Genomic DNA, 26,802 nt, shown 5'->3' with positions numbered 1-26,802 from the left:
TGGTCTTGGCTCGTAGACGGGCCAGGTTGTAGAGCTTGCCATCGGATCTGGTGTGAATGAAGACACCCTCGCTGCAGTCCTTAAAGGCGTATTGGAGGAGCATGGAGAAGAAGATTCCGAACAGCGTAGGCGCGAGGACGCAGCCCTGCTTTACTCGGCTGCTGACTGGGAAGGCCTCAGAGGTTGCGCCGTTGTAGGACACCATGCTGTGCATGTTGTCGTGAAAGGACATGACCACAGCAAGCAGATGTGGTGGACAGCCAATCTTCCGTAGCAAGCTGAAGAGTCCGCTTCGACTGACCAGATCAAACGCCTTCGTGAGGTCAATAAAGGCGAGGTAGAGTGGTTTATGCTGCTCGTGACACTTCTCCTGCAGCTGGCGTAGGGAGAAGATCATGTCCACTGTTGATCGGCCAGCTCTGAAGCCACACTGGGACTCTGGGTAGACGCGGGAAGCAAGGGTCTGCAGGCGGGCAAGAGCGACCCAGGCGAATACTTTGCCGACGACGCTGAGGAGAGAGATGCCCCGGTAGTTGTTGCAGTCGCTGCGGTCTCCTTTGTTCTTGTACATGGTGATAATGTTGGCGTCTCTCATATCCTGGGGGATGTAACCCTCCTTCCAGCAGAGACAGAGTAGATGGTGGAGCGGCTGTAGCAGGACTGGTTTCCCGCTCTTTAGGATTTCTGGAGGGATTCCGTCGCTTCCTGGTGCTTTCCCGCAAGCAAGGCGGTCGATGGCTTTGCCGAGCTCTGCCGCAGTAGGTGGGGTGTCTAGCTCCTCCATGACTGGTAGGTCTGGGATGGCTTTAAGAGCAGTGTCTGTTACGGTGTTCTTCGTTGCGTACAGCTCGAGGTAGTGCTCGGTCCACCGCCGCATTTGCTGTTCCTGGTCAGTGATGACCTCACCTGTCTTGGACTTAAGGGGGGCGATCTTGGAGGGGATTGGGCCTGTTGCCTTCTTGATACCCTCATACATTCCTCGTGCGTTGCCTATATCGGCGGCTTCCTGAATGCTTCTGCACAGGTTTAGCCAATAGGTGTTGGCACAGTGGCGGGCGGTCTTCTGGACTTTGTTCCTGGCAGCCCGTAGAGCTTGAAGTGTACTGGGAGTGGGCGTGACCTTGTAAGCCAGTAGGGCCTTCCTCTTAGCCTCGATCACGGGTTCCATTTCTTCCCAGTGAGCCTCGTACCAGTCAGCGTTCTTCCGCTCTTTCTTCCCGTAAGCAATAATGGCGGAGTTGTATATGGCGTCGCGGAGACGTGGCCAATTGGATTCGATAATGTCATCTGCCGCCACTCCCTCGCCGAGTGCATCTTCCATCTTGTTGATGAATTGCTGGGTCTTAACTGGGTTGCTGGCACAACTGGTGTTGATGCGTGGGCGACCCTTCATCTTGGAGTGGTGCAACCTCTTCGGCGTTATGCGCACCTTGCTTACCACGAGGGCATGGTCCGTGTCGCAGTCTGCACTGTGGTAGCTGCGGGTGAGGAGGGTGCTGCCAATATCCGTTCTTCTGGTGATGACGAGGTCAAGCTGGTGCCAATGGCGGGAGCGGGGGTGCCTCCATGACACCTGGTGGATCTCTTTGCACTTGAAGAATGTGTTTGTCACGCACAGGCCGTGGTGACACAAAAGCTCAAGCAGTCGCTGACCATTCTCATTGATCTTTCCTCTCCCAAAGTTTCCAAGGCAGGTGGGCCAGGCCATGTGGTCGGCTCCTACTCTTGCGTTGAAGTCTCCAAGGAGATAGAGAGCGTTACTTCTGGGAATCTTGGATAACGCTTCGTCCAGTGCATGGTAGAACTGTTCTTTCTCTTCGGTGGTGGCGCAGAGGGTTGGGGCGTACGCGCTAAGAATGCTGACTGGGCCGAAAGTTGTTGACAATCGGAGGGTAAGTAATCTCTCTGTGCCTCCTGTGGGTGGCTCTATGGAGTTAACAAGCGTGTTCTTCACAGCGAACCCAACACCGTGCTGTCTTGGTTGGTCCGGAGACTTCCCTTGCCAGTAGAAGGTGTAGTTGGTTTCTCTGATAGTTCCGTTGTCGGCCAACCGGGTCTCCTGTAGAGCCGCAATGTCGATGTTTAGTCGTGCCAGTTCCCTATCGATGACAGCGGTTTTCCTGGCACCCTTGATCCACGGAAGGTCTGCAGTAAGTCCGGGGCACATGGTCCTGATGTTCCAGCTAGCGAGGCGAAGAGCCGGAGGCTTCTTTCTTGTTGTTTGCTTGGAATTAACTGGTGCGGGTGTTTTGTGGCCCACTTTTCGAGAGGCGCCTCTCTGATCCCCACGCACCCAGTGGGGCAGGCGAGCCATGGCGAGACGGTAGCTGTCCAGTGAGGTGCGATGACCTCTCCCACCGTCAGAGGAGACCCCTGGCGCTCGTTTCCTTCGCCAATCGGATGAGCTGATAACCGGTATCTGTCTCCTCCCGTGTTGAGTCGACATCTTGCGATGACGCTGGAGTGTCCTCTCAAGTGAAACTGAAGCTACAGAGCCTGGGCAGGGTGATATGGAGGGTCTGCTGTTGCCCATGCAGCAGACCCCCCCTCTCTTCGCAGCTGAAGGGTCCAAGGGAAAGACAAAGTCAATACAGCTTGGCTTCAGGTGCGCCGCAGGAGTTGCCGGTGTTGACTACAATGTCAAACCGCCTTAGGGACTCCGGCTCCGGATTTTCTGTCGGGGTTTACTCCCTTAGCCTTTCCCCTGAAGAGGTATGCCGCAAGGCAGCGGAGGTTTTTTGGAGTCAGAGTTTTCCTTCTCTGATTTAGAAAACTTTAGAGATGCATGAATAACAGAAGTACTTAAAGAAAAACAAATAAAAATATTTCTCTTTCCATTTTATTGGTCTATTATATACATATAGTACCACAAAATCCTGCAATATAGTGAAAAATCTGCGATAGTTAAATATGATATTTTTAAAAATTCTGCAATACAGTGAGGCTGCGATAAGTGAACCGCGATATAGCAAGGGAATACTGTATATGCAACATGCAAAAGAGAATTCAAGCTACTTAAAATAGATGTTCAGGAACAATAAAAGACCCAAACAAATGAGATAAAGCCAAAGCAGATACCAGTCAATAATGGAGAAAGAATGGAGAAAATTAGGCCAGGATTCTGCCATCTACCCTGTTAAAAAAGGGAACTTAGCATGAGATAGAATGTTTGCCAACATAGAATTTTTATTGAATTTATTGAAGTGACTTGGTTAATAAAATTATATAGGTTTCAAGTGTACAGTTCTATAATGCATCATCTGTATATTTTATTATTGTATGTTCACCACCCAAAGTCAAGTCTCCTTTCATCACTGTTTATTCCCTTTACCTTTTTAATTTTTTTGCTTAATCACCTTTTTCACCCAGTCCTCCCTGACCCCTCCCCTTTGACAGCTGTTGGAATGTTCTCTGTATCTATCCAACATAAAATTTTTAATGCATAAGCATTTATGCAATGTGTGAATCTGAAAAAACATCTGATTTCCTTATTAGTTAAATTTGCAATGTTCCTACCATTCTAAGAATGTAACCTACACAGAATTTGCATGATGAAATAATAGTTTAGCCTTTCGCTTGACTAAGATGTTACACCAGTTACCACCTGGGAATGCACTTTTCTTCTGTGATTTACTTCCCTGGGGTTATTTCAGGGATCAGAACTACTATGTGAAATATTTTTTTAAAATATCAATGTAGATTTTGTTGTATACCACATTTGCCTTATATACCTACTGCTAAGATAAGAAAGACTTACATGATTATCCTCCTGTTTTTGTTTTGTTTTGTTTCTTCACAGAACCAGTTCTTTATAAGTTGTGCTGATGACAAGGTTGTGTTCAACAGGGTAGGCGATGCCATTGCCCAGAGGATACTGAGAGCGCACAGGTGAAGTGTCTGGCATATTGGCAGGAGTTGTTCCTGCAGATGTTCCTGCATTTACTGCTAAAAAGACTTTTGAAGGTTCCCCCCCCCCCTTTTTTAAAAGCTGTCTTCCTAGCAGGCATAATTTGGTTCAGCTAGTAGTAGGTTATTGATTCCTTTAGTTGCCGAGAATACTTGAGTCCATTTTTTGAGGGAATGTGAATTCTTCCAGAGCACAGTCATTTACTCCTAGCCAGTCTCTTTCTCGTGCAGATTTGTGATTTGATTTGTTTACTAACAGACAATGAGCGGTGTGTACTTAAAAATGAAAGCAAAATAATCATATTTTCTGTGAGTTGTACTTAAATTCTTGTTACCATCTGTCTTATTTCTGCATCTCATGGGATTATTTCTTAGTAACACTTTTATTAAGATATACTTCATATGCCATATAATCTACCCACGTAAAGTGTACAATTCAGTGATTTTTAGTTTATTCACAGAGTTGTGCAACCATCACCTAACGAATTTTAGAATATTTTCATCACCCCAGAAAGAAACCTCAGACCTTTGTCATTGCTTATTCCCTTTTCCCTTGGCCCATTGCAACCACTAATCTACTTTCTTTCCTGTAGACATGCCTGATCTGGGCATTTCATACAAATAGAGTTATATAATATGTGTTCTTTTGTGACTGACTTCCTTCACTTAATATTCTCAGGGTTCATTTATGTTATAGAATGTATCAGTATTTCATATATTTTGATCGACGGGTAGTATTTTGTTACCTGGACACACTACATTTTATTTATCCATTTTCAGTTAGTGGATATTTGGGTTGTTCTCACTTTTAAGTTATATGAATAATGCTGCTAATAAATATTCTGTACTAGTGTTTATGAAGACATCTTTTTATTACTATAGAAGTAGAATTGCTGGATCATATTGTAACTCTTGAACATTTTGAGGAACTGCCAGGTTGTTTTCAAAAGTGACTCTACCATTTTACATTCCCACATTGTATGAGGGCTCCAATTGCTCTCTATCATCATCAGTACTAATTATCTCTCTTTATCATTATAGCCATCAGAGTGGGTATGAAATGGTATCTCATTGTGGTTTTGATTTGAATTTCCCTAATGACTTATGACATTGAGTATTTTTTCTGTTTATTAGCCATGCATGTGTTATGTTTAGAGAAATATCTGTTCACATCCCTTGCCCATTTTTCAGTTAGGTTGTCTTCTTGTTGAGTTGTTTAGAGTTCTTTACATATATTCTGGATACAAGTCTCCTATCTGATTTATGATTTGCAAATACTTTCTCTCGTTTAGTGTGTTTTCTTTTCTCTTTCTTGATAGTGTCCTTTGAAACACAAAAAGTTATAATTTTTGTAAAGTCCAGTTTCTTATCTATTTTTGTCTTATTGCTTGTGCTGTGGTGTCAGAGCTCTACAACCAGTGCCTTATCCAAGAGCATGAACATTTACTGACGTTCTCATCTAAGAACTTCATAGTTTTAGTTCTAACATTTAGGTCTTTGATCTATTTTGGGTTATTTTTGTAAATAGTAGGAGGTAGAAGTTCAACTTCATTCTTCTGCATGTGGATATCCACTTGTTTCAGCACCACTTGAAAACACTATATTTCCCCCACTAAATTATCTTGCCAACCAGGACTTTTTTTTTTTTTTTTTTTACGGCTGATTTTAGTTCCATGTAAAAGCAGCAAAACAAACAAAAAAACTATTACATCTTATTATTTCAATTCATTGAACACATGCAGTAGAGAGTGTTAAGGGCACACACATTTGGTGATGAAAACATTTTTGACTTTCAGTGTCTTCATGTGATATATGGGGATTTTTAGACCTACAACCATTTTATATCAGTAGCTACTACCATTTTATATGGTTAACAGTTTATTTCTGCAGACTCTTACTGAATCTTCACACCTGCTCTTGAAAGTACATCATATAGTTTTCATTGCTGTTGTTGTTGTTGCTGTCCTGTTTTTAGGGTGAAAAAGTGAGATTCAAGAGGTGATGTGATTTGTCTAAGCCACTAACAGCTATAGGCAAAAAGGGCTTTGAGCTCAAGTCTTTGGACTTCAACCCAATGCCTTCCCCACATCACTTACCTTCAATTCATTGACAGTTAAAATTAAAGACCCCTCAGCGTTGCCCCAAATTAAAGCAAGAGGATTGAGCCTTTGTTGGCCCCTCCTCCCATCAGCTGATCATTAAATGCAGGCTGACTGTAGGAAAAGGGCATGACCTTGGATGAGGCAGGTCTCTTTGCCCTATGGAGGGCAATTCTTGGAGAAGGACTTCACTGTGAGTAGTCAGTAGCCAACACTCACAGCGGCTAGGGAATGGCTGTCTTGATTCCACGGCGAGAGCATCAGGGCAACGCACCATGATATCTAGCACATCCTGCAGTGTGTACAGTGGATCTCAGCCTTTACTACACATCAAAGTCACCAGTGGACCTTTGCAAAAATACAGAGAGCTGGACTCAACTTCAGGTTCACTGGATTAGAATTTCCTGGGGTGGGGCTTAGCCACCTGTATTTTAATAACATTCCACAGTTAACTTCAGGGCATAGCCAAGATTGCTTAGTGCTCATTCAGAACAGCATAAATGACTATAAATATTAATAACGGTCTATCCTTTTGCCTTCTCATATATTTTTTAAAAGAAAGTCACCATAGGATGTGTTTCTGAGATGACTTTTTTAAAAAAGTCTTGTTTATCATTAAACATTCATATACACACGTACATTTCTTGCATTCTTGCCAGCCCTCCAGTTCTATGGGTTAATTTATGTCTTATTTACAAAATTGCATTATCTTTCCTTCAACTCTCACATTTTATGATGCAGGAGTATCTATTTTATCTATAAAGCATATTTGACAAAAAGGAAAAATAATTTTTTCATGAAATTGGAAGAAGTCAAGGAAATACATTAAGATGACAAGTGAGCTCATTGAGCGGAGCAGTGAATCATGAATTTTTGAACTGTAATCTGCTAATGAGGAGAGTGCCTTGTATGCCTTCAATCTCCACTTCACTTATCCCAGTTATTAGTTCCCTATAGTACGTGGTCTCATAAGTACCAGTAAGATTTTTTTTTAAGTGTGTGGGAGCCTGGAAGAATATTTTTCTCTAGTATATTACTCTGTATTTAAAAATCTGGACTACTTCTAAAATCAGAGCATTTAGGGCTGGAAGGCACCTTAAGATACTTTCTGATGAAACATTTCCTGGTGATACTGTGGGCTGCTCCTGTAAGGAAAAGGGGTCCATGCTTCGTAAGGTAAGGAAGCCTCTGCTGCAGATCATAGCTCACGCTTCCAAGTTCACAGAGCACAGTAAAGACTGGCAATTCAAGCTCACTTGGTAGAAAATAAAAATCAAGCCCATCACATTTCAAATTAACTATGCTTTTTTATCTCTGATCTCTCAAGTCTCACTGTCTTTGACAGTCACATTTCAAAGTGCTATGTCTATCACACATTCAAAGTTTTAGTTGATATGCACACCTCTTCTGGAAATATATTTTGCATTTTCCCCTTCTCTGTACCTCCACATTATTATTCATCTCCTGTTTCAATGGCAACTGTAAAATATATTTTCACAGAATAATTTCAAATCTGTGAGCTTGTGTTCTCAGGGAAGTTAAGGGTAGAATTTACAAGTTCATCTTGCAGGCGGCCTGCAGCAGGGCCCCTCCTTTTCACTGAGGGCCAGGATGTGCCCTCCCCAAACTCACTCCTCTCCCTTCCTTCGCTGACTTCTCTGCTTGCCACTCTTCTCAGACTCCGGACTTCCCTGCCAAAGTCACGTGCCTAGCAACAAGTATAATTTTGGCTGTTGGAAAAAGAACAGAATATAGCACAAAGCAGATGGAGGGAAATGACAGTCAGCATTCGGCCAGCCTGACCAAGAAACACAGGCTCTCTTCCAGGTCCCTCCCACCCTACAGAGATCGGAGTCTTGAAAGTGCCAACTCCCTCAGCTGGGCTGAACCTTTATATTTCTTCCAGTGCCAGAATCCAGTCCCATACCAATTCCCCGAAGTGAGTTCGCTGCTTCCCTTACTTCCTCCTTGTTCTCTCTCAACAGCCATAATTCTTTACAGAAACAGGATTTTGCAAAGCATTCATGCTCTGGTCCATGACCTAGAGTCTCAGAATTTTGTTCACCCCAGACTGAACTAAGAATAGCTATGGGAATCTCTGCAGGAAACAGAAGGTCTGCTCTAGTAAGTAAAACTGTCTGAGTTGAGACCAGCTCCCAGCCCACCAGAAGCCTATCTTTGATCACTCAAATCTGACCAGATATCAGGGAGAAGAAATCATAATCCACAGTCTCAAATCGACTGGTTTATGCCATATTTGAATGAGCCAAATGGTAGAGTAGAACCAACTGATCCAGGAAGAGAACAGTTTAGAACACTGTATCTGATAGTTAAATGCTTTCTGAGGATGAGACCATTTTGCTTATGGAGACTGGTGCTTGCATAGCTTTGCTGCCTTGGTAAGAAGTCAGGAAGCAAGAGAGCGAGTGCGTTTTGTACAAAGAGCACACGTGCAATGAAATAGACAGTTGATTTAATACCTTTGTATTTTAATATTAATCTACATTAAAAATACATTACAGTGCATTGAAAAATACACAATTTTGGAAATCACTCTAAGTCTTCATGCTTCCTGTAACTATAGACAGTGCCAGAGAGTGCTTGCAGTTTGCTCATGAGTAAGTGGTAGAGGGAATATTCCTCTGGGAATCTGAAGTTAATTGGGAACCAGGTATCTGGAGACCTGGGTTCTTTCCAACTCTGTGATCTGCAGGTATGTGACCTTTTGAGTATATCAGCTTGCCCCTCTGAGACTTTTTTTTTTTTTTAATCACACACACACAAAAAACCCTACCCTACCTAGGTCATGTGACTGGATACAAAAGCTTTGAAAACCAGAAACTGCTTGTTCATGTAAGAAATTATTATGATATTTCTAGGAAATTTATCATCTGGAAACACACTAGCTCACTGTAAATTCAAGCAAAGAAAAAGAAGCACAGTACTCAAATCAGCTGCTTCAGAATTAATATTTATGTTAGAAACAGAAATGTCTTAATTAAATAGATGTTTAATGTGCCATATTTTAAATTATTTGATGGCTACTGCTGAGTAAGTGGAACTTACTTTGATTTTCTGCCCCTGGTGTTTACTCATCCTGAGGCAAGTAGAGGCACTTTGTTAAAATACTGTCTAGAGATGTCCTGCCATAAATCTACAGCTGATTTCTCCTGGGAACCCATTTTTGGATTTCCCATCATTGATTTCATAACACTCTCTCCCAAAATATAAAATTAAGTAAAAGGTATTCTGAAGTATAATATGAGTTCAGTTTTGCTTTCTTTTGTTTTACTTTTAGGTCCTATTTATTTTATTCTTTGAAGGTGTACAAGCTTTCTAATTGAAATTACTGGTTGTTAATTGAATAATAATGTTACCAAATTTTTGAGATGTTCCACATCCAAGGTGCTTTATATACATTATTTCATTTATTTATCACATCGACCTTATGAAGTAGATGCATAATTATTCCCATTCTACAGATGAGGCAGCTGAGGCCAAATGATATTAGGTAACTTGCCCAAGTCACATGGCTATCGATGAGTGGAACTAAGACTCTAGCCACATCTTTAGGACTTCACCATGTGCTCTTTACCACTCAGCTACATAGCTTCATTTCAGGGAAGTAGAAAAGTTCTAATGTTAAGCCTTCCAGAAATCTATGAGAGATACTTTATTCTAAAATAATAAAACCATATGAATATTTTATTTTATTATTTTTTGTTCTATTGATTCTAGAGAGAGGAGTAGGGAGGGAGAAAGAGAGAGAAACATTGATGTGAAAGAGAAACATCAATTGGTTGCCTCTTGCACATGCCCCCTCTATGGGGACCAAACTCTCAACCTAGACATGTGCCCTGACTGAGAATCAAATTTCGACCTTTTGGTTAACAGGACAACATCCAACCACTGAGTCACACCAGTCAGTGTGAATATTTTATTTTTCAAAGTAATTGCTAGACAGATAAATTTTCTTAGGCTTAAAGGAAAATCTACATCTTATAATTACTATATTCTGTAATTTATTTACATACCAAATAGGACACATTGGGTTTTTTGGTTTTTTTTTTTAAACTAGAAATTTATGGTCAGTTAACTTGAATTTAAACATGTGAAGTGTGCTGAATGTCCTATTGTACAGCATTCTATCTTTTTTGGAGGGCTATGTTTTAAAAGCACTGCCTTAAAGAAATTTAAACTGCAGTTATAATAAAACGAATTTTAAAAAACATTTAAATTAAGATACCATTTGCTGCTTTCACTTCTTTTTTTTTTTCTTATGGGATAATTTCCAAGCTCTATAAAATTTCTGGAGAAAAGGTTACATAGAGGCAGAGATGACAACATATCACAGCAGGAGAACTTTTGATTTAGATCATTTAATTGCTTTTACTTGACTCCGAAAGTTATATAAATGGTAATCTCAGCAGATAGAGATATGTAAAGATTAGCACCAGGAAGAGGCCAGCAATCAATCAGGATCTGAGCATGTGCCCTGGTAGAAAAAGGAAGGAAGGGAGAGACTCTGTAAAAAATGAGAATTAACAGCTGAATAAAGGGTTATGTAGAGTCTTATCTGGGGGCACAGAAATACATGCCTGCCCAAGACCATGAAGTCCATAGTGAAGCCTACATATTGAGATAACCTGGACACTCTTACATTTGAAAGCTTTGCCATTTTCAAAAGGTAGCCAATGGAAAAGATTGTGTGTGTGCATTATAATATATACTTTGTGATCTATAAAGTCACACATAAAATATTCAAAGTCAATGCTAATTAGGACCAGCATTTCTCATGGACTAGAAATGACTTTAGCCAGCTCCCTCATTCACAGATGAATAAACCGAAGCTCAGAAAGATCCACTGCATTTTAAAAGATTTGCCAAACAAAATTAAATGTGTTATGTCCAAAACCACTGAGAAGCTACAGATCCAATTCCCACATAACTGACAGCACTGCCGTATAAAATTCTCTCCACACAAAATGCTACGGCCCAACCACAATTCTTCTTATTTCTGGAAGCATTCACTGCAGCAATGTATACAGCAATGATAGGATTTATAACCAGCTCTTGAAGTTGGCAGCACTGAAATATGATTTATAAATCTCAAATTCTCAAAAAATAAAGCATCTCATCACTGGAGAAGCACAATGACCTCCTTTGAGCCCTTCTTATGGATCCGCAGACCCTGCTTCTGCTGACTACCCTCCACACTGAGGAAGGACCACAGGGTGCAGGAGGAGGGGGTTTCACAGAGAGAAGGACAAGGAGGGAAACAAAGTAGAGGAAAACTACTGCAACAGCCCGTGTACCTGGTGAATGAGTGCCCCTATTTAAAGGTACAAACAGCATGACAGCAATAACAAAAATTTAAAATATTATTAAAAAAACCACATTTTCATCACCCTAAAAATTTCACTTTTTACTTTCCCTTTTCTGTTCATATACATACTTACATTTTTGTTGAATTATGATTTTTTTGTCCCTGTAACTCACCTGAATTTCTGTCTCAAATCCATGTCCACACAATAGAAGGATTTCATTTATTCAGTTCCTGATAAATGTGTACAGAATTAGTCATTGCTTGTTACTTCTGCTCTATAGTCAGTCAGCCAATGCTGCTACACACCTTCATCCTTGGTGTGGATGCTGAGGGGATGTGGATCTTTGGGAAGGGGTTTCCAGCTCTCGGCATTGGTTTGTTTCAGGCCTGTTCTGGCATCGGCTTACTGGAAATTGGGGGCCTCGGCCTTCTGTCATCCCCACCTTTCTGCACTTCTCTATTGCTGTCATATCACATGAGCTGGTGGACATTTCTCTGGGTTCCTCTGGAAGCAAGGCTCAGATCCTTAGGGCTCCCGTATCCTCATGTGTGAAAGATGATGGACTATGTCCTGTTCTCCCTGGAATTCTGCTTGAAGGCAAAGGACACAGTTCCTGAACTGAGTCTCATTTTTATTTCTTTATGCTCCTGCCTCAGCTCAGAGAATCTCTGTCTAGTTCCCCAAATCTAGGAAGCTGGCATCCTTGTGCCCTGGTTCCTTTTTTGAGAGTGCCACTCTTGAACCCATGCCTGCTTCAGGTCTTCAGTCACAGAGTAGGGGAAGTTAACACATTTAAGAGGAAAAGTTATCTAATATTTTAATAGTATCAGCCTGCCACATCTATAATTGTCTCATAATTATAACTGTGCATTGAGGCTATTTCAACACAGTATGACAAGTATTTTTCTAGTAGGTCATCATGATAGTCATTTTTAGTGGGTGTGAAAAGTTATATCCATTGAGTGGCTATAGCATAATTTTGTCAAGCATCCCTCTATTATTGGACATTTATGTCCAATTTTTAGCTATTATACATAGCACTGCTATAAGAGTTAGTGAGTTTTGAAAGAAAAACTTATTTTAACAAAAAGCCTGAGGATGCAATTTTATAAAATTGTTCTGAACTAAAGTAGATGGTGTGATTGCTTGCATCATGGCTTGGTGCCCACTAGCTCTTATCTGGCTTTTAACACATTGTTGACCGGTCCCAAAAAAACTCATGTTTTAAAGCCCAAATGTTTTTGACCAATAATGAGTTAACTTGTGTTTATATTTGCATTAGCTTATACAATTCTTAAAACTGAGAGTAATATAGGATTTTGTAAAAATATTTTGTAAATTGTTTCATTTTCATATTCAATTATAAAAAAATAGCTGCTGATATGGGATCGCTTTTGTATAAAATTGCCAGGCAACAATTTAAGATCATAAATAATTCTGCAGCTTAGGAGCTTCAGTTCTTGCCTTCTGATGATTTCTATCATTTGCACCACCCCAGCGTTCTGAGGGTGCAGTGTCTCAGAAGAAATTAGAATCCTCAGCAGGTGGGATGTTGTTTTCTGTGGATGGAATCAACGAAGGAGATTAGACATGCTCTTGAATAGAATTTTCTCTTCATTGGCTTAAACTTAACCACAATTTTATGGTTTGAAAGTTTAGAGCCCCTTTCTTCTACAGTAGTGAAAATCTAAGTCATTTCTGCTAACTGGCTGAACACTTTAAAAATTTCATCATTCAGGAAATTAAAGAACTACTGCATTGTAAAACCAGAAAAGGCTTTGATACTGAATTTCCAGGATACACTCATTATTGGTACAAATAACATTTAGAAAAGTGCTTATAATATTCCAGCATTTGTATAGAAGAAAAGAATACATGTATAAGCTTATTAATTCATAGGGTATTTCTGAAAGAACTTGGAAGGTAGTTAGAGTTGCCTCAGAGAGGGGAAGTGGGATGAAAGAGAATTTGGGGGTAGGGGTTATCTCTTTAAGATTAAATTTACCGTGTTGATATTGGTGCACAGTTCTGTGATACATCATCTGTATATTATATTGTATGCCCACCACCCAAAGTCAAATCTTCTTCCACCACCATGTATTTGGCCTTCTTTACCTTTTGCAACCTTCCCCTCATCCTCTTCCTCTGATAATGATCATACTGTTATCTATGCCTATTAATTTGTGTTTGTCTTGTTTGTTCATTTGTTGTTTTCAGTTTTATATCCCATATATGAGTGAAATATGAGTCTTGACTTTTTCTGTCTGACTTATTTTACTTAGGATGATATTCTCAAGGTCCATCTATGTTGTCACAATTGGCAGTTTTTTATCTTTTCTTTTCGTTTTGTAGAATTCCATGGTATGTATGTACCTCAGCTTCTTTATCCAATTATCTATCAAAGGACCCTTTAGTTGTTTCCGTGTCTTGCCAGAAAGAAATTTTTTTTTTATCACATAATCTACTGCTTCTTAAATTTTGTACTGTGAACATGTATTATCCACTAGAAAATGTAATTTGGTGATTCCTCAAAAAGCTAAACATAGAATAACTATATGACCTAGCAATGCCATTCCTGGATGTACACACAAAAGAACTAAAACTAGGGACTCAGATACTGTATGGCAATGTTCATTGAAGCCTTATTCACAATAGCCAAAGGGTAAAAAACAACTGAAATGCCCATCACAAATGACTGGATAAAAAAAAAATGTGGTTTATACATACAAGGGAATAGTATTCAGCCATAAGAAGGAGGAAATTCTGACATGTGCTATTACACGGATGAGTCTTGAGAACATTATGTTAAGTGAAATAAGTCAGACACAAAAGAACAAATATTGTATGATTTTACTTAGATGAAATACCTAGAACAGTCAAGTCAATAGAGACAGAAAGTATATTAAAGGTTACCAGGAATTGAAGAGAGGGGAAATAGGGGCATTATAACTTAATTATCACAGAGTTTCTGTTTGGGGTCATGAAAGAGTTTCAGAAATAGATATTGTCAACCTGTGGTTGTTGATGCCATTTCAATACCAACAGAAATACCCAATTTGCGGTGTGATGAAGAAGGAAACTTTATATTCAGTGCAAAACAGCCCCACTGTGATATAGCAAGGCTATGAAAACAGCATGGCTGTGAGGCTGCCCTGGGCCGAGCCCTTCTCTGGCTGGACAACTCTGCCCTGCTCCTTACAGGTGTGGTTTGAGCTTTGCTGGTGCCCTGCTGTGCTTTAGTTTGCTCCACTTTGTGCTAGTCTGCTCTGGTCTGCACCGGTCTGCTTTGCCATGCTCTGGCAAGACATCTTCACTGTTTCAGCTGAGTCAGGGAAAGGCAGTTTTCAGTCTTTGGTGGAAAGGAAAAGGGGGTCAGAGCCACAGGGGAGCTGGCTTATATGGATAGAAGTTCCTGCCCCTGTTCCCTGATTGGTCTGTCCTCATGCAAATGAGGGCTCCAAATCCTTGCAATTTGATTGGTCCAAAAGGCACAGTCTTGATTGGTCAGAATAAAGCCACTCTGGTTGGTTGGAGTTGTGCATCTCTGATTGGATAAGGAAAGCCTCAGTTCTGTTGGTTGAAGTGGGACTCCAGGAACTCCGTTATAAGGGCTCGCTCAGATGGCAGGAACAGTGCAGGCAGGGAGTTCGGCACAGGCTTCTTTCTCCCTTAAGTGCGTGAGAGCCGCTGTGTAGACATGGCTGTTAGGCTCTGTTTTGTTGTTGTTGTTGTTATTCTTTTGTTTTTTGCATTTGTTTGTTTTAACTTGAGCCCAGCTAGCCTGTAGGAACCCTTCTTAGTAGGTGCCTTCTTTCTCAGGGTTCACAATATCGTGATGGTTACACAATCTGTAAATATGCTTCATACCACTGAATGGTAAACTTAGAAATTATTAAGATGGCAAAATTTAAGAGATATATATCCACAATCAAAAATTCAAATAAAATGTAATTTAATTTAAAGAAAAACGTCGTGTGCAGCTTAACCTTTTCTTCCCAGAAACATTCTTCCAAACTGACCTCATCCTTCCAAAGAAAACCCTATCAAGTCATACCATGTGAAAAGATCCTCTGTTGGGCACTTCCAAAAATAGAAAGATACATGGACATATGTCCTGTATTTCAAAAGAGCTTATCACATAGCCTAGGCAACAGACATGTGTATCAGTATTCTGTAAGGCCAGAAGGGTGTAAGTAGACGTGCTGGCATTGTGCCATGGGAACACAGAGGCAGGAGCTGACCAATTTTGATTGGAAGATCCAGGATGGCTTGACTGGGGAAGGAGGCTTTTAGCTGCCCTGGAAGAAGTGGGATTCCACGAGGTGGAGAAGAGAATTCCAGACTCAGTGAGCAGATGAGCCAACCCTCCTTAGTAGGGAGGTTCACCCCTGAGCAAAGGGACAGTGGGTCTGGACAGATTGGACTGAAACTGATTCTGGAAAGGCAGTTGAGGCCTGCCTGGGTCAATTTTAAGTGTCCAGTTTAATTCATTTGGACTTTTAAATACTGGATATGGGGAAATAGCTTATGTACTCTTTCTGTTCTTCTTTCCCACTACCCTGTTCACTATTTAGGGATGTGAGCTTCTTATCCTTATCAGGGAGAGAACTTGAACAGATTACATGTTTTTAATGGTTTACTTTCCACCTCAAACTAGGTTTGCCATCTAGTGATTAGTCCATGCCATTGCAACAACCTACTTCAAATTCCTGGTTTCTCAGCACCAGTTAAGTTGCCTTTCCACATGTCCTGATACATATATTGGCATTTAGAGACATGAATAGTGAATCTGACCCCTCAGAGACTAGTAATAATATTCACATGAAAGGGAAACACAGTTGTTTAGAAGAGATGGCCTTTAGAAATTAAGTATTATGAAAGGTTTAAGTAGGATCTGATTTGAAACTTAACCAGTAGGAGCACTGTGGCATGAACATAGATGTCTGAGATACATGACTGAGATTTCAAGCACAGTGAGTACCACAGTCGTTTACAGGCTTCCCCTTCTTCCTGTGTATCTTCCTAATGGAGACAAAGACTTTGACAACTTTGCCTCCAAATAGGCAATACCTGTTTGAACATAAGTCTCTGAATTTCTGACTTTCTGACTTTCTGACTGTAGATCAAAGTAAGGAGCCACACGTTCTTCCCCTTGTGCCATCACTGAGTAACTAAGGCTACTCCATAGCTTTTCTTTCAAAGGCTGTTGTTAACCAGTTGGGAGAGTGCCCCCCCCCCAAAAAAAATACTGTGTTATATATGAAGGGGATTTAAAAATCGTCACTCAGAATTTTCAAAGGACCCAGGGTAACATTTTGCCTCTACGCCAGAGCCTTCAGAACTGAATCACAGTTTCTAAACAGTGATGATTTCTACATTGAAAAATAGTCTAGTAGGTCCAGTATGTCATTTTGTCTCAGAGATCTAAGCTGTGAAAAATCATTTACTCAACAACTATCAACTGGATGCTAGGCTCTGAGGTAGGATATAATTATGGATATACTGCTTACGCATAAAGCATTTATGATAGTCTTTTTGAAAATTTTGTTACAGACACATACACACACACACCCCTTCTGTGGGAGCCAAGCAAGGCATTCTTACAGTGAATTTTGTCCTGGAAAGGATTATTCTCCAGAGAAAATAGCAGGTATAATTCCTACTTTACTGCCAACTTCCCTTATTTTTCAGTTTGTTATGAACTGTTAGCCTGGAAAATAGCTTCTGGCCTCTAGTCTAAGAGCAGCCCTAGAGCCCTGAGAAGTGATACTGTAGGAAGCCTTTAGCTCAATCTCTAAGACCATGTGAAACGCTTGGCTGCCATTTTAAACTGTTACTATATATATCATTTTGTTGTTGTTGTTGAACCTCTCTGCATCTGGTTTTTACAGGGAAAGCCAGAGATACCGAGTGTATGTTGTGATACCACTGCTGCCAGGGTTTGAAGGAGACATTTCAACGGGTGGAGGAAACGCTCTCCAGGCAATAATGCACTTCAACTACAGGTGCCAAAATTCTAAAGTTGTCTGTTTCCAGCTTTCAATCACACTCATAAGGTGGTGAAAGCAATGGAAATGTTTGTCCGTGTCTATTCAGGGGATTGTTAAACAAATGAACACTTTATTTAACTGTGAATCTCGGTCTGTTTAGTAGTTGGTAAAATTCAAGTAGAGCCTAAAATCATATAAGATACCTGGCAAGTAGAACAGAACTAAAATATTAGTCTCTTTTATATTTTCTGCCTAGTATATGTGCACATATAATTTACATAATGCATATAAAATACATAATACAGATATATTATAAATATAAAATAATATATAATACATATCAAAATATAAAATAATATATACAAAAAGTTCTTGTCTATTTATAATACATATACTTATATATACTAAGGAACTAAAATATTAGTTTCCTTTATATTCACATATATTTTATATGTATATGTAGTTATATGTATTATATATACCCATATATATATAGCTCTTATAAATGAAGACAAGAACTTTATATGTATATATATAAAATATATATCATATATAAATATTAATTTTTAAATTATTGTTTAGCTACCAAATAGTATTGACTTTTCTATATTCTTTGCAGTCAGTAAAGAAAAAATGCTTAAAATGCTATGATTTGTACATGTTTGTTTATGATTCTTTAGGTAGCAAATCCTTCAACAAGGTTGATGATAATAGTCTCTCCTAGTGAAGTGGAGCATGAAGGTTCTTTCCTAGCTCCTGAAATTTTAATTCTTTTTCTCTACCACATCTTAGTTAAAATAATAGGAAAGTTGCAAGACCTATTCTTGATATTCTAAAAAGCAGTTTCTGCATTCATTCAAAAAGGCACTAGAAGCTTCAGCCTTGGCCAGTGGAGCATCCTGAAGAGGGTTGAGAGGTGCTAGCTGGTGGACAGGTGTAGAGAGGCAGGTTACGTAGCTGGGAAAGAGAATGGGAGTGAAGAGGCAAGTAGTCAGGCCTGGGCATGACACCAGTGCCCAATTATAAGCTCTGTGACCAGAGACTCAAAAGAACCTTACTCTAGATCACGCTCTTAATGAGGCAAAGCAAGGACCAGAACCTGGATATTGCCTTTTAATAGCCCTTGTTTTTCAGAGTTGCCTGTAGTTGACCACCTGTATAATCAAACCCTTTTTAGAGGACAGAGGAGACCCTACTCAGAACCCCAGTGTATAAAGCAGATAGTTCAGAGGCTTCATCAAATTGGGGGTGAGGGCTTAGATGCCTTCCTTCTGGGGCCCCACTCCCTTCTGGAACCCCTCGTGGGATCTGAGCATCTTCTGTGCAGTTTGAGTGACCCATTGTGGTGGAAATCTTTTTTTTTTTAAATCCTCTTGGTTTATTCAGACTTTTCAAGCTCACATCTCAGGGTTTCAAGTAAAGCTTTTTTTTTTGTTTCCTCTCGAGTAGTTTTGCCTGGTTACAATATGAGAGAACTTTGTGTTTTGGTCTTTACACTTAGATGGAAGATTTGCCCATTTTTATTATTATCTGATTTATAACATGACAAACAAAGCTTTTCAAGTATTTAAGACCAGGACATAATGTTAAATTGGATATTAACCACTCTATTTGCCATTCTAATATTATTTTTGGAATAGTGTCAGTTGTAATTATTTTTGTGACTATTTTCTTGGGTTCGAACCAGCTGAATGAAATAACATGCTTGGCTTTTGTTCAACAACTAAAACTATAACCTTTTTAATGCAAAAACATCTCTATTTTCTGGCATCATCTTTAATAATATCAGCATTTTCCAGGCATAACTGTATTTTCAATTACTTTCATAAAGCAAGCAGATACTGTATTTTCAATTACTTTCATAAAGCAAGCAGATGGAGCATAGAAATTTTTGTTTTACCAATCTTTATAATTTATAGACTATTATCAGAGTCTTGAAAATACAAAATCATTAATAGTCACTTATTTGAGACTATATTCTTCACTTTTAAGGGGTTTGCTGACACTACAGAAACAGCCCAAGTATAACAGTTTTTTTAATTCCAAAATTATTCTGCTAAGTGTTTGCCCTTTTCACCTCTGAAAGCAATGTGATTATGTAATTATTCTTACCTGTTGAGGCATTCTAAATTTATCTTCACTGTCACTAAATTTTCTAAGAAGGAAAATTCATTAATAATCCATCTTTTAAAAATAACATCTCTTTCTGAAATAAATTGTATAACTTTTCCATTTACCCACCTGCAAACAACTACCTTGTTCCATCAGTAACATTACAAAAATGATATTCATTGTTTTTTTAGCTTTTAAAAAATCTATGTAGCATTTTTTCATAAAAGCATTTGTTCTGTTTTGACTTAGATTAGGACTATCTCCCACAAATTTGGAATTGTTCCTTTAAAACGTCCATAATTATTTATTTTTTTAACATATCTTCAGAACTATGTGCAGAGGAGAAAATTCCATCCTTGGACAGTTAAAAGCAGAATGTAAGTAACTGCTTATCTTTCCTTCCATGTTTGTTTTGGTGCTATATCAATAATTATTAATGTCTTCACGGTGTGATTATAAAACTATGTTACCTAAGGTATTGTATGAAATACTTAACAGAGATAAATTTATTTTCATTAAATTGTCCAAACTAATGTTCCAGTGAAGATAACATGACTTGAGATGCATTGGTAATAAAAATGGAAGTATTTTATAATGTATTTTAGTATTATTTTTATTTATAGTAATTGTTTTGATAACAAGTCAGATTTGTAAGGTACTTCACAAGACCTTACATATGTCTTCTATGAGCCTTCACCACAGTCCTAAGTAGTAAGCAGGACACATGTCATTCCTGGATTAAAGATGAGGACATAAATGCTACAAGGTTAATGGGTATTTATGTGGCCTCCTATAAATGTAGAAATCCCAGGATCTAAAATTTTGAGGACATTATACTGGAGGTAAATAAGAAAAGAACATAGTTATACCTTTCATTTTTATAATCCTTCATATTTTTAATCATCACCTGAGAATATGTTTATTGATTTTAGAGAGGATAGGAGAGATGGAGAGAGAGAAACAGAAACAGCTATTAGTTGCCTACTGTACCCGCCCTGACTGAGGACCAAACCTACAACCTAGATATGTCCCCTTCCCAAAGATTGAACCTGCAGCCTTTTGGTAGACAGGACAACTCTCCAAGCCATTGAGCCACCCAGCCACAGTTCTCAGATATCTTCTTAAATGATCCTCCTACGTAGTTCTTAACTACCATATATTGTAACTGCAGGTTTACCTGCCTATATCTCTGTGAACTGATTCTAAGTTCAGCACATAGTAGATGCTCAATAATGTTCTATACCCTGTACAATAGGTCTGAAAGTTTCCACAAAAAAATAAGCTGGAGTCAGAACCCAAGTTGTCTGACCTTCAGTTCAGATTGGGTCTAGACTGTGAAAAGTTGAAGGGCCACATTAAAAAGACTAGATTTTACCCAGAAGGAGATAAAATGAGGTTGATAGAAGCCTCTGATTCCTGGAATAATCTCACCAAAGTGATGTTTATATGAATATTCAGTTCCTATCGATAAGCAAAGTAGAGAGAGACTTATGGCAGGTGAGAGGTAATGGCACATTGGTAATGAATAGAAAAGATATGCATAAGACTGAAGGCAGACTTGAGAGGATATGGAAACATAATAGTAAGGGAAGTCTCAGATAATCCTAAGAGTTCCAATTCAACTGACCAGGAGAATGGAGCTGCCACAGGGAGGTCTGTGAAAGTCAGGAGGGGTTATCATAATAATATGATGCCATGTGGTAGGACCTTCAGATATGCTAATAACCTCCATTTTTTGAAGATTTTATGCACTAGATAATGTGTCAGAACCTGGGGAGAAACTATTAGTCCTTCCACGTATGTATACTTTTTACTTAAAGAATTAGGACATTGTCCTGGCTGGATGGCTAGGTTGATTGGAGCATCATTCCATACACCAAAACATTGCAAGTTTAATCCCCCGTCATGGCATGTATGAGAAGCAACCGATCTCTCTCTCTCTCTCCTGCTCTCTTTCTCTCTCAAAATCCATAAACAAATCCTTGGGTGAGGGTTAAAAAATTTTTTTTAAGTATTAGGACATCACTATGAATGACATAGTACGGGTTTCCAAAAAGTCACTCCTACATAAAAGCAACAAAAACACTGACAAAAATTGCCAAAGTCATCTTTTTTATAACTCTGGAAATCAACCAAATCCGAGGAGTGTTTATTCAAGAAAGAGAGCAGAATCTTGGTAAAAACAGCAAGCTTTGTGGCATTTTAATTTGTTACATGCCCATTCCCCTCTCCTCAGTTCTGCAGTAGCCAGGAAAACAAACTCATTACTATGAAAACCAGCAGCCTAGCAGCTACTGGGAGCTGAATGGGTTTGAAGCTCCTGAATGCTGACAACTCTGATAAGTGTCGTAATTTGACCTGAGAGTGTGAAACTCTTTAGAACAACTAGTTTAACTGTGTTTGAAAAACTAAAAGAAATGATATGTAAAGAATGAAAGGAAGTACATCAACAATGTCTCCTCAAATAGAGAATATATAAAAGTAGATTTTTTAAATTAAAACGTTTCTATGAAAGATTTTTTTTTTTAATAATGAAGGGATGATGTACATATAGATTTGGGAGATTGAAAGTATAATAACTGCAATAAAATGTACATTAGAGGGGCTTAGTAGCAGATTGGAGCAAGCAGAAGAATCAGCAAACTTGAAGATAGGTTCATTGAGAGTATCCAGTCTGAGGGACAGAAAGGAAACATGATGGAGAAAAGTGAACAGAGCCTCAGAGACCTGTAAAACATCATCAAGCACACCAATATACATTATAATGGGAGTTGCAGAAGGAGTGGAAAGAGAAAAAAGTGCATATAGAATATTTTAAAAAGTAATGTCTGACAACTTCCCAAATTTGATGAAAAACACAAGTCTAACACAAGTCTACACATCCAAGAAGCTCAATAAAACTAAGTAAGATGACGTTAAAGAGATCCACACCAAAACACATTATAATCAAAATAGTGAAAGGAAAAGACAAAAAGGATCTTGAAAGCAGCAAAGGAAAAGCAAATAATCAGTAAGGTTAACAGGCAATTTCTGTCATTTTTTTCTTTGATAATGTCCTTTGGAATAAAAAAAGCTTTTATATTTTATAAAATGTATCTTTTTTTTTTTTTTTTTTTTTTTTTTTTGCTTTTGGTGCACAATCCAAGAAACTATTGCTTAATCCATTATGAGAGAAAATGTTTGTAAATCATATATTTGATAAGGAATTGGTATCCTGAATATATAAAGAACATTTACAAGTCAAAAAAATATATATCCAATTTTTAAAATGGGCTAAGTATCTAAGTAGACACTTCTCCCAAGAAGATATATAAATGTTCAATAAACACATGAAAAGGTGTTCAATGTCATTAGTCTTTAGGGAAATTCAAATAAAAACCACAAGATACAACTTCATACCCACCATGATGGTTAAATTTAAAAAATGAAAAAGGTACCGACAAGGATATAGAGATATTGGAACCCTTATACATTACTGTTAGGAATTCAAAATGGTGCAGGCTCTTTGGAAAGCCATTTGATAATGCCTCAAAAATTAAACAGAATATGTTTATCCATACAATGGACTATTATTTAGATATTAAAAAGAATGTACTGATACATGCTACAACATGGATGAACCTTGAAAATACTATGCTAAGTGAAAAGAAACCAGACACAAAAGGCCACATACTGTATAATTCCATTTTTTAATGAAAAATTTTAATGACAAAACCATAGAGACAGGAAAGTAGATTAGTCATTGCCAGGGTCTGGAAAGGAGTGGAGGGAGAGTGACTCCTAATAAGTATGGTGTTTCTTTTGGGGGTAATAAAAATGTCTTAAAATTAAATAGTGGTGATAATTGTACAGCATGTCGATATAGTTTTTAAAAACACTGAATCGTACATTATAAAGGAGTAAATTTTATGGTATATACATTTTTAAATGATTTGGAAGCTTTAAAATAATGAATTAAATTTGTATTATATGTATAATACTGTGCATGTTGGGTATGCAATAATTTTTCACTATTTGTTTGCTCAGTCTAAAAATCTTTAGAAAAAAACAGTAATATTCATTTTAGTGACAAAAATTAAAAATAAAAAGCTTTAGAAACAACTTTTGACATAAGACATGTATATTACCAATAATAAACACTTTGCAAAGTTGTATCTAATTGCATCCAGGATGGAGAAGATTTACCAAAGCATTATCCTTAACTCAATTGTCTTAGTGGTTCCAAGTGAAGATGATAGTGAATGAATATGTCTCTAAAAGATATACTGATAAAACAAAATCAGGAAAGCCATTCAGTGCTGACAGTGGCTAGTAAAATGCAAAGTGAGGTTATAGGACAATAGCAAGTCAGAACAAGCCTGTTTAGTTCCTCAACCATAAAAATGACCTGAGCTTCTTATAAAGCACCTTCTTTGGCTCTGGACCCTGTTCCTGCCTTTGCCTATTCAGGGGGAAAATTGGTTTTTAACACAAGAAGTAATTTCAATGTTAAACCCTCTTCTGAAAAGATTTCCAAGTACCCTTGGAACAGAAAATCCGACATCTCAGTGGGGAAAATGTTCATACTCTACACAGGAAAGAACAGATTAATTACATAATGCTTCTTTGTGAGGTACAATGTTGTGTTGTTCGTTTTGTTTCTGTAAATGCGTAGTGGGTTTTAAATACATGAACTAGCTAATCTCTAATTGGATAGAAAAACTATAGTTCTCCACCATTTCAGTTCTTTAAAAATAACAAAACTGCTGCTGTGACTGTTAAAATTCCTAAAAAGAAAACTAGCAGCTATTAGTGTATAATTATCTGATATTCCAGCCTTCAGGGACTTAGTGTTTAATTTAAAGCATTTCTTTATCATTTTAATAATTTTTGTGAATTAAGACATTTTAACATCCAATTTAGTATAATTTAACCGAAGGTCTAAAGGTATTCAATCTGGATTAGAAATGTACAAACATGAAGTGCTACAAGTATTTAAGTAACAAAAGCCTGTAACAACTCTTGAAGTCCTTTCACAAAGTTTCCTTTCAAATATCCAACCTTCTGTATTGTTTTTTCCATCTTTTGAGGTATAGATGTACCAATGTTCGTAACAGATATGCCCTAGGAGCCTGTATAAACCTCTGGATTCTGAGATATAGTATCTCTATGACATACAATTTGGAAACCTCCGGATATATTTCCATCTATTGCTTCATATTAATGCATGTACATGTGCCTGACTTTCTCCTACTTTCTTCAAGACACTTGTTTGCTCAGTATATCCTCACACCAGAAGTTAACATCACCAACATTGTGTCTATGATGTGTTGGTCCAATTTTCTTCCAAAATAAAATACTAGCTGACACTGTTTCTCAGCTTGTTTTTTTCCTGCTAGATGGGCACCGCCGGCATTGACAGACCACACTTGAAATCATCCAAAATGTTCCCTTTCTGGCTGGCAACCCCTATCTTTCTTTTGGGTCCTGTTAGTGCTACTAACCCTTAGTTTTCTTTGTGAGGACATTTTTCATAAACAGATTAAGTTTTTATCACTTCATAGAGTTATTTCGCAGCCAAGGATATAGACTGGACTCTGGGCTGTGAGGCTCTCCAGCTCATTGATATATTGCTGACACTCCCCAGCCTTGCTTTGGAATGGCACAAATCCGTACCTTAGAAAATTACAAATTATTGGGTCTTAAACCTTCAGGCTGCTAACAACTAGTCAGTGTCATTAATGTTTAAAAACATATTTTAAAATAATTTTAGACTTAGGGTTTCTAGAACTGCTTATATATTCTTCGCTCCCATTTCCCAAATGTCAACATTATACCTTTTTGCTTCATCATCCTCTCTTAATAAATAGGTGGGTATTTTTCCCCTGGACCATTTCAGAATAAGTTGCAGCCATGATACCCATTTACCCCTAAGTACATAAGGATGTATTTCTGAAAAAAACAGGACATTTTTTAAAGCAGCGGTAATTCAATTATCAAAATTAATGAAATTGACATTAATGTAATACTATTATCTTGTTGTAGACTTTACTGAAATTTTGCCAGTTGTCTTGCTGGTATCCTTTATAGCAAAAGGGAGGAATATTTTTTCTGACTCAGGATTCAAGCAACAATCATGTGTTGCATTTTGTTGCCACTTATTTTTATTTTTCTTTAATATGAAATAATCCCTCAAACTTTTTTTTTTTGAAAGGTGGAGGTTTTTATGATCTTGAGATTTTTGAAGAGTACAGACTAGTTATTTTGTAGAGAAGCCCTCAATGTGGGTATATTTATTGTTTCCTCATGATTAAGTTCAGGTTATGCACTTTCAGCAGGAATAGTACAGAAGTGAGGTGCTCTTCCTCATGTGCCATGTGGGCAGGAGCCTGATGTTGATTTGCCCCATTACTGGTTGTATTGACTTTGACCAGCAAGTGAAGGTGGTATCTGTCAGGTTTCTCCACTATAAATTACTGTATTTCCCTTTGTAATTAATCAGTTTTTTTGGGAAAATACCTTGATACTATATAAAAATCCTGCTTCTTGTCAAACATTCAATACTTTTTAGCATGCATTAAAGATTCTTTAATGAATCAATTATTACTACTATGATTCAATAAGTATTACTATGATAGTTGCTAAATGCTAATTTTCTAACTTCGTTATTTCTTATATATTTATTACTTTCTTCTTAATTTCTTCATTGCAATTCTACTACAATGAAAGCTTTCCCTTCTTCTAGAATTACATATTTATTCTTGTTTTTATATCGCTATGCATTTATGGGTCCTTGTTTTATTCAATAGGTCATTTTGATGCTCAATTAACATAGGTTTGGACTTTAAGGGGCTTTTGTATGCTTTTTGACATGACACCATCAGCCTTTTTTTTTTTTACTGACACAATGAGGGTTTCAGACTCATGTTGTACATTCCTAGAACTAGCTCTGTAATCAGCAATTTCCTCCAGGAACCTAGATTCTTTCATTGAAATATAGAATTTAGAAAACAAAATCAGTGCTAGATATGACCATTGCTATGGGGTTATCATTTCTTTAGGTTTTTTGTATTCTACTTATCTATCAATCATCTAACTATCCATCACCTATATCTTTCTATCTGTCTATATCTGTCTTTCTAATCGCCATATCTGCATATTGGTACCTCCAATTCCAATCCCATACCACAGGATTCCTTCTAGCCATCTCTCTGTTTTTATGACTCCTTTCTCTTTCAGTGAGAATCCTGGCTTCAATTTTCTACAATATATGTATCAGTTTCCTTAGTCCCAGAATACACAGAAAATAGTTTCTTAGTTGCTAGTCCATGCTACTATGAAAAATAAATCTATGCACTAGAATTTAATATTTGTTTACAAGTCCTTTTG

The 26,802-nt window shown here is 38.1% G+C and overlaps 1 protein-coding gene across 3 annotated transcripts in view; it reads left to right on the top strand.

Annotated features, from left to right (window-relative positions):
• Nucleotides 1-26,802, top strand: part of PLD1 (phospholipase D1) — a 165,597-nt gene that overhangs the window by 111,934 nt on the left and 26,861 nt on the right. For all 3 annotated transcript variants that reach the window (XM_090273918.1, XM_090273909.1, XM_090273928.1), the window contains 3 exons: nt 3,800-3,888; nt 17,224-17,337; nt 19,762-19,811. In XM_090273918.1, the coding sequence (XP_090130044.1) occupies nt 3,800-3,888; nt 17,224-17,337; nt 19,762-19,811 (253 nt within the window). The remainder of the gene's footprint in view (nt 1-3,799; nt 3,889-17,223; nt 17,338-19,761; nt 19,812-26,802) is intronic.

The sequence above is a fragment of the Furipterus horrens genome, unplaced genomic scaffold (assembly GCF_987537825.1).
Source record: "Furipterus horrens unplaced genomic scaffold, mFurHor1.1.pri manual_scaffold_1, whole genome shotgun sequence".
Taxonomy (NCBI): domain Eukaryota; kingdom Metazoa; phylum Chordata; class Mammalia; order Chiroptera; family Furipteridae; genus Furipterus; species Furipterus horrens.
This window is presented reverse-complemented; position numbering and strand designations above follow the sequence as displayed.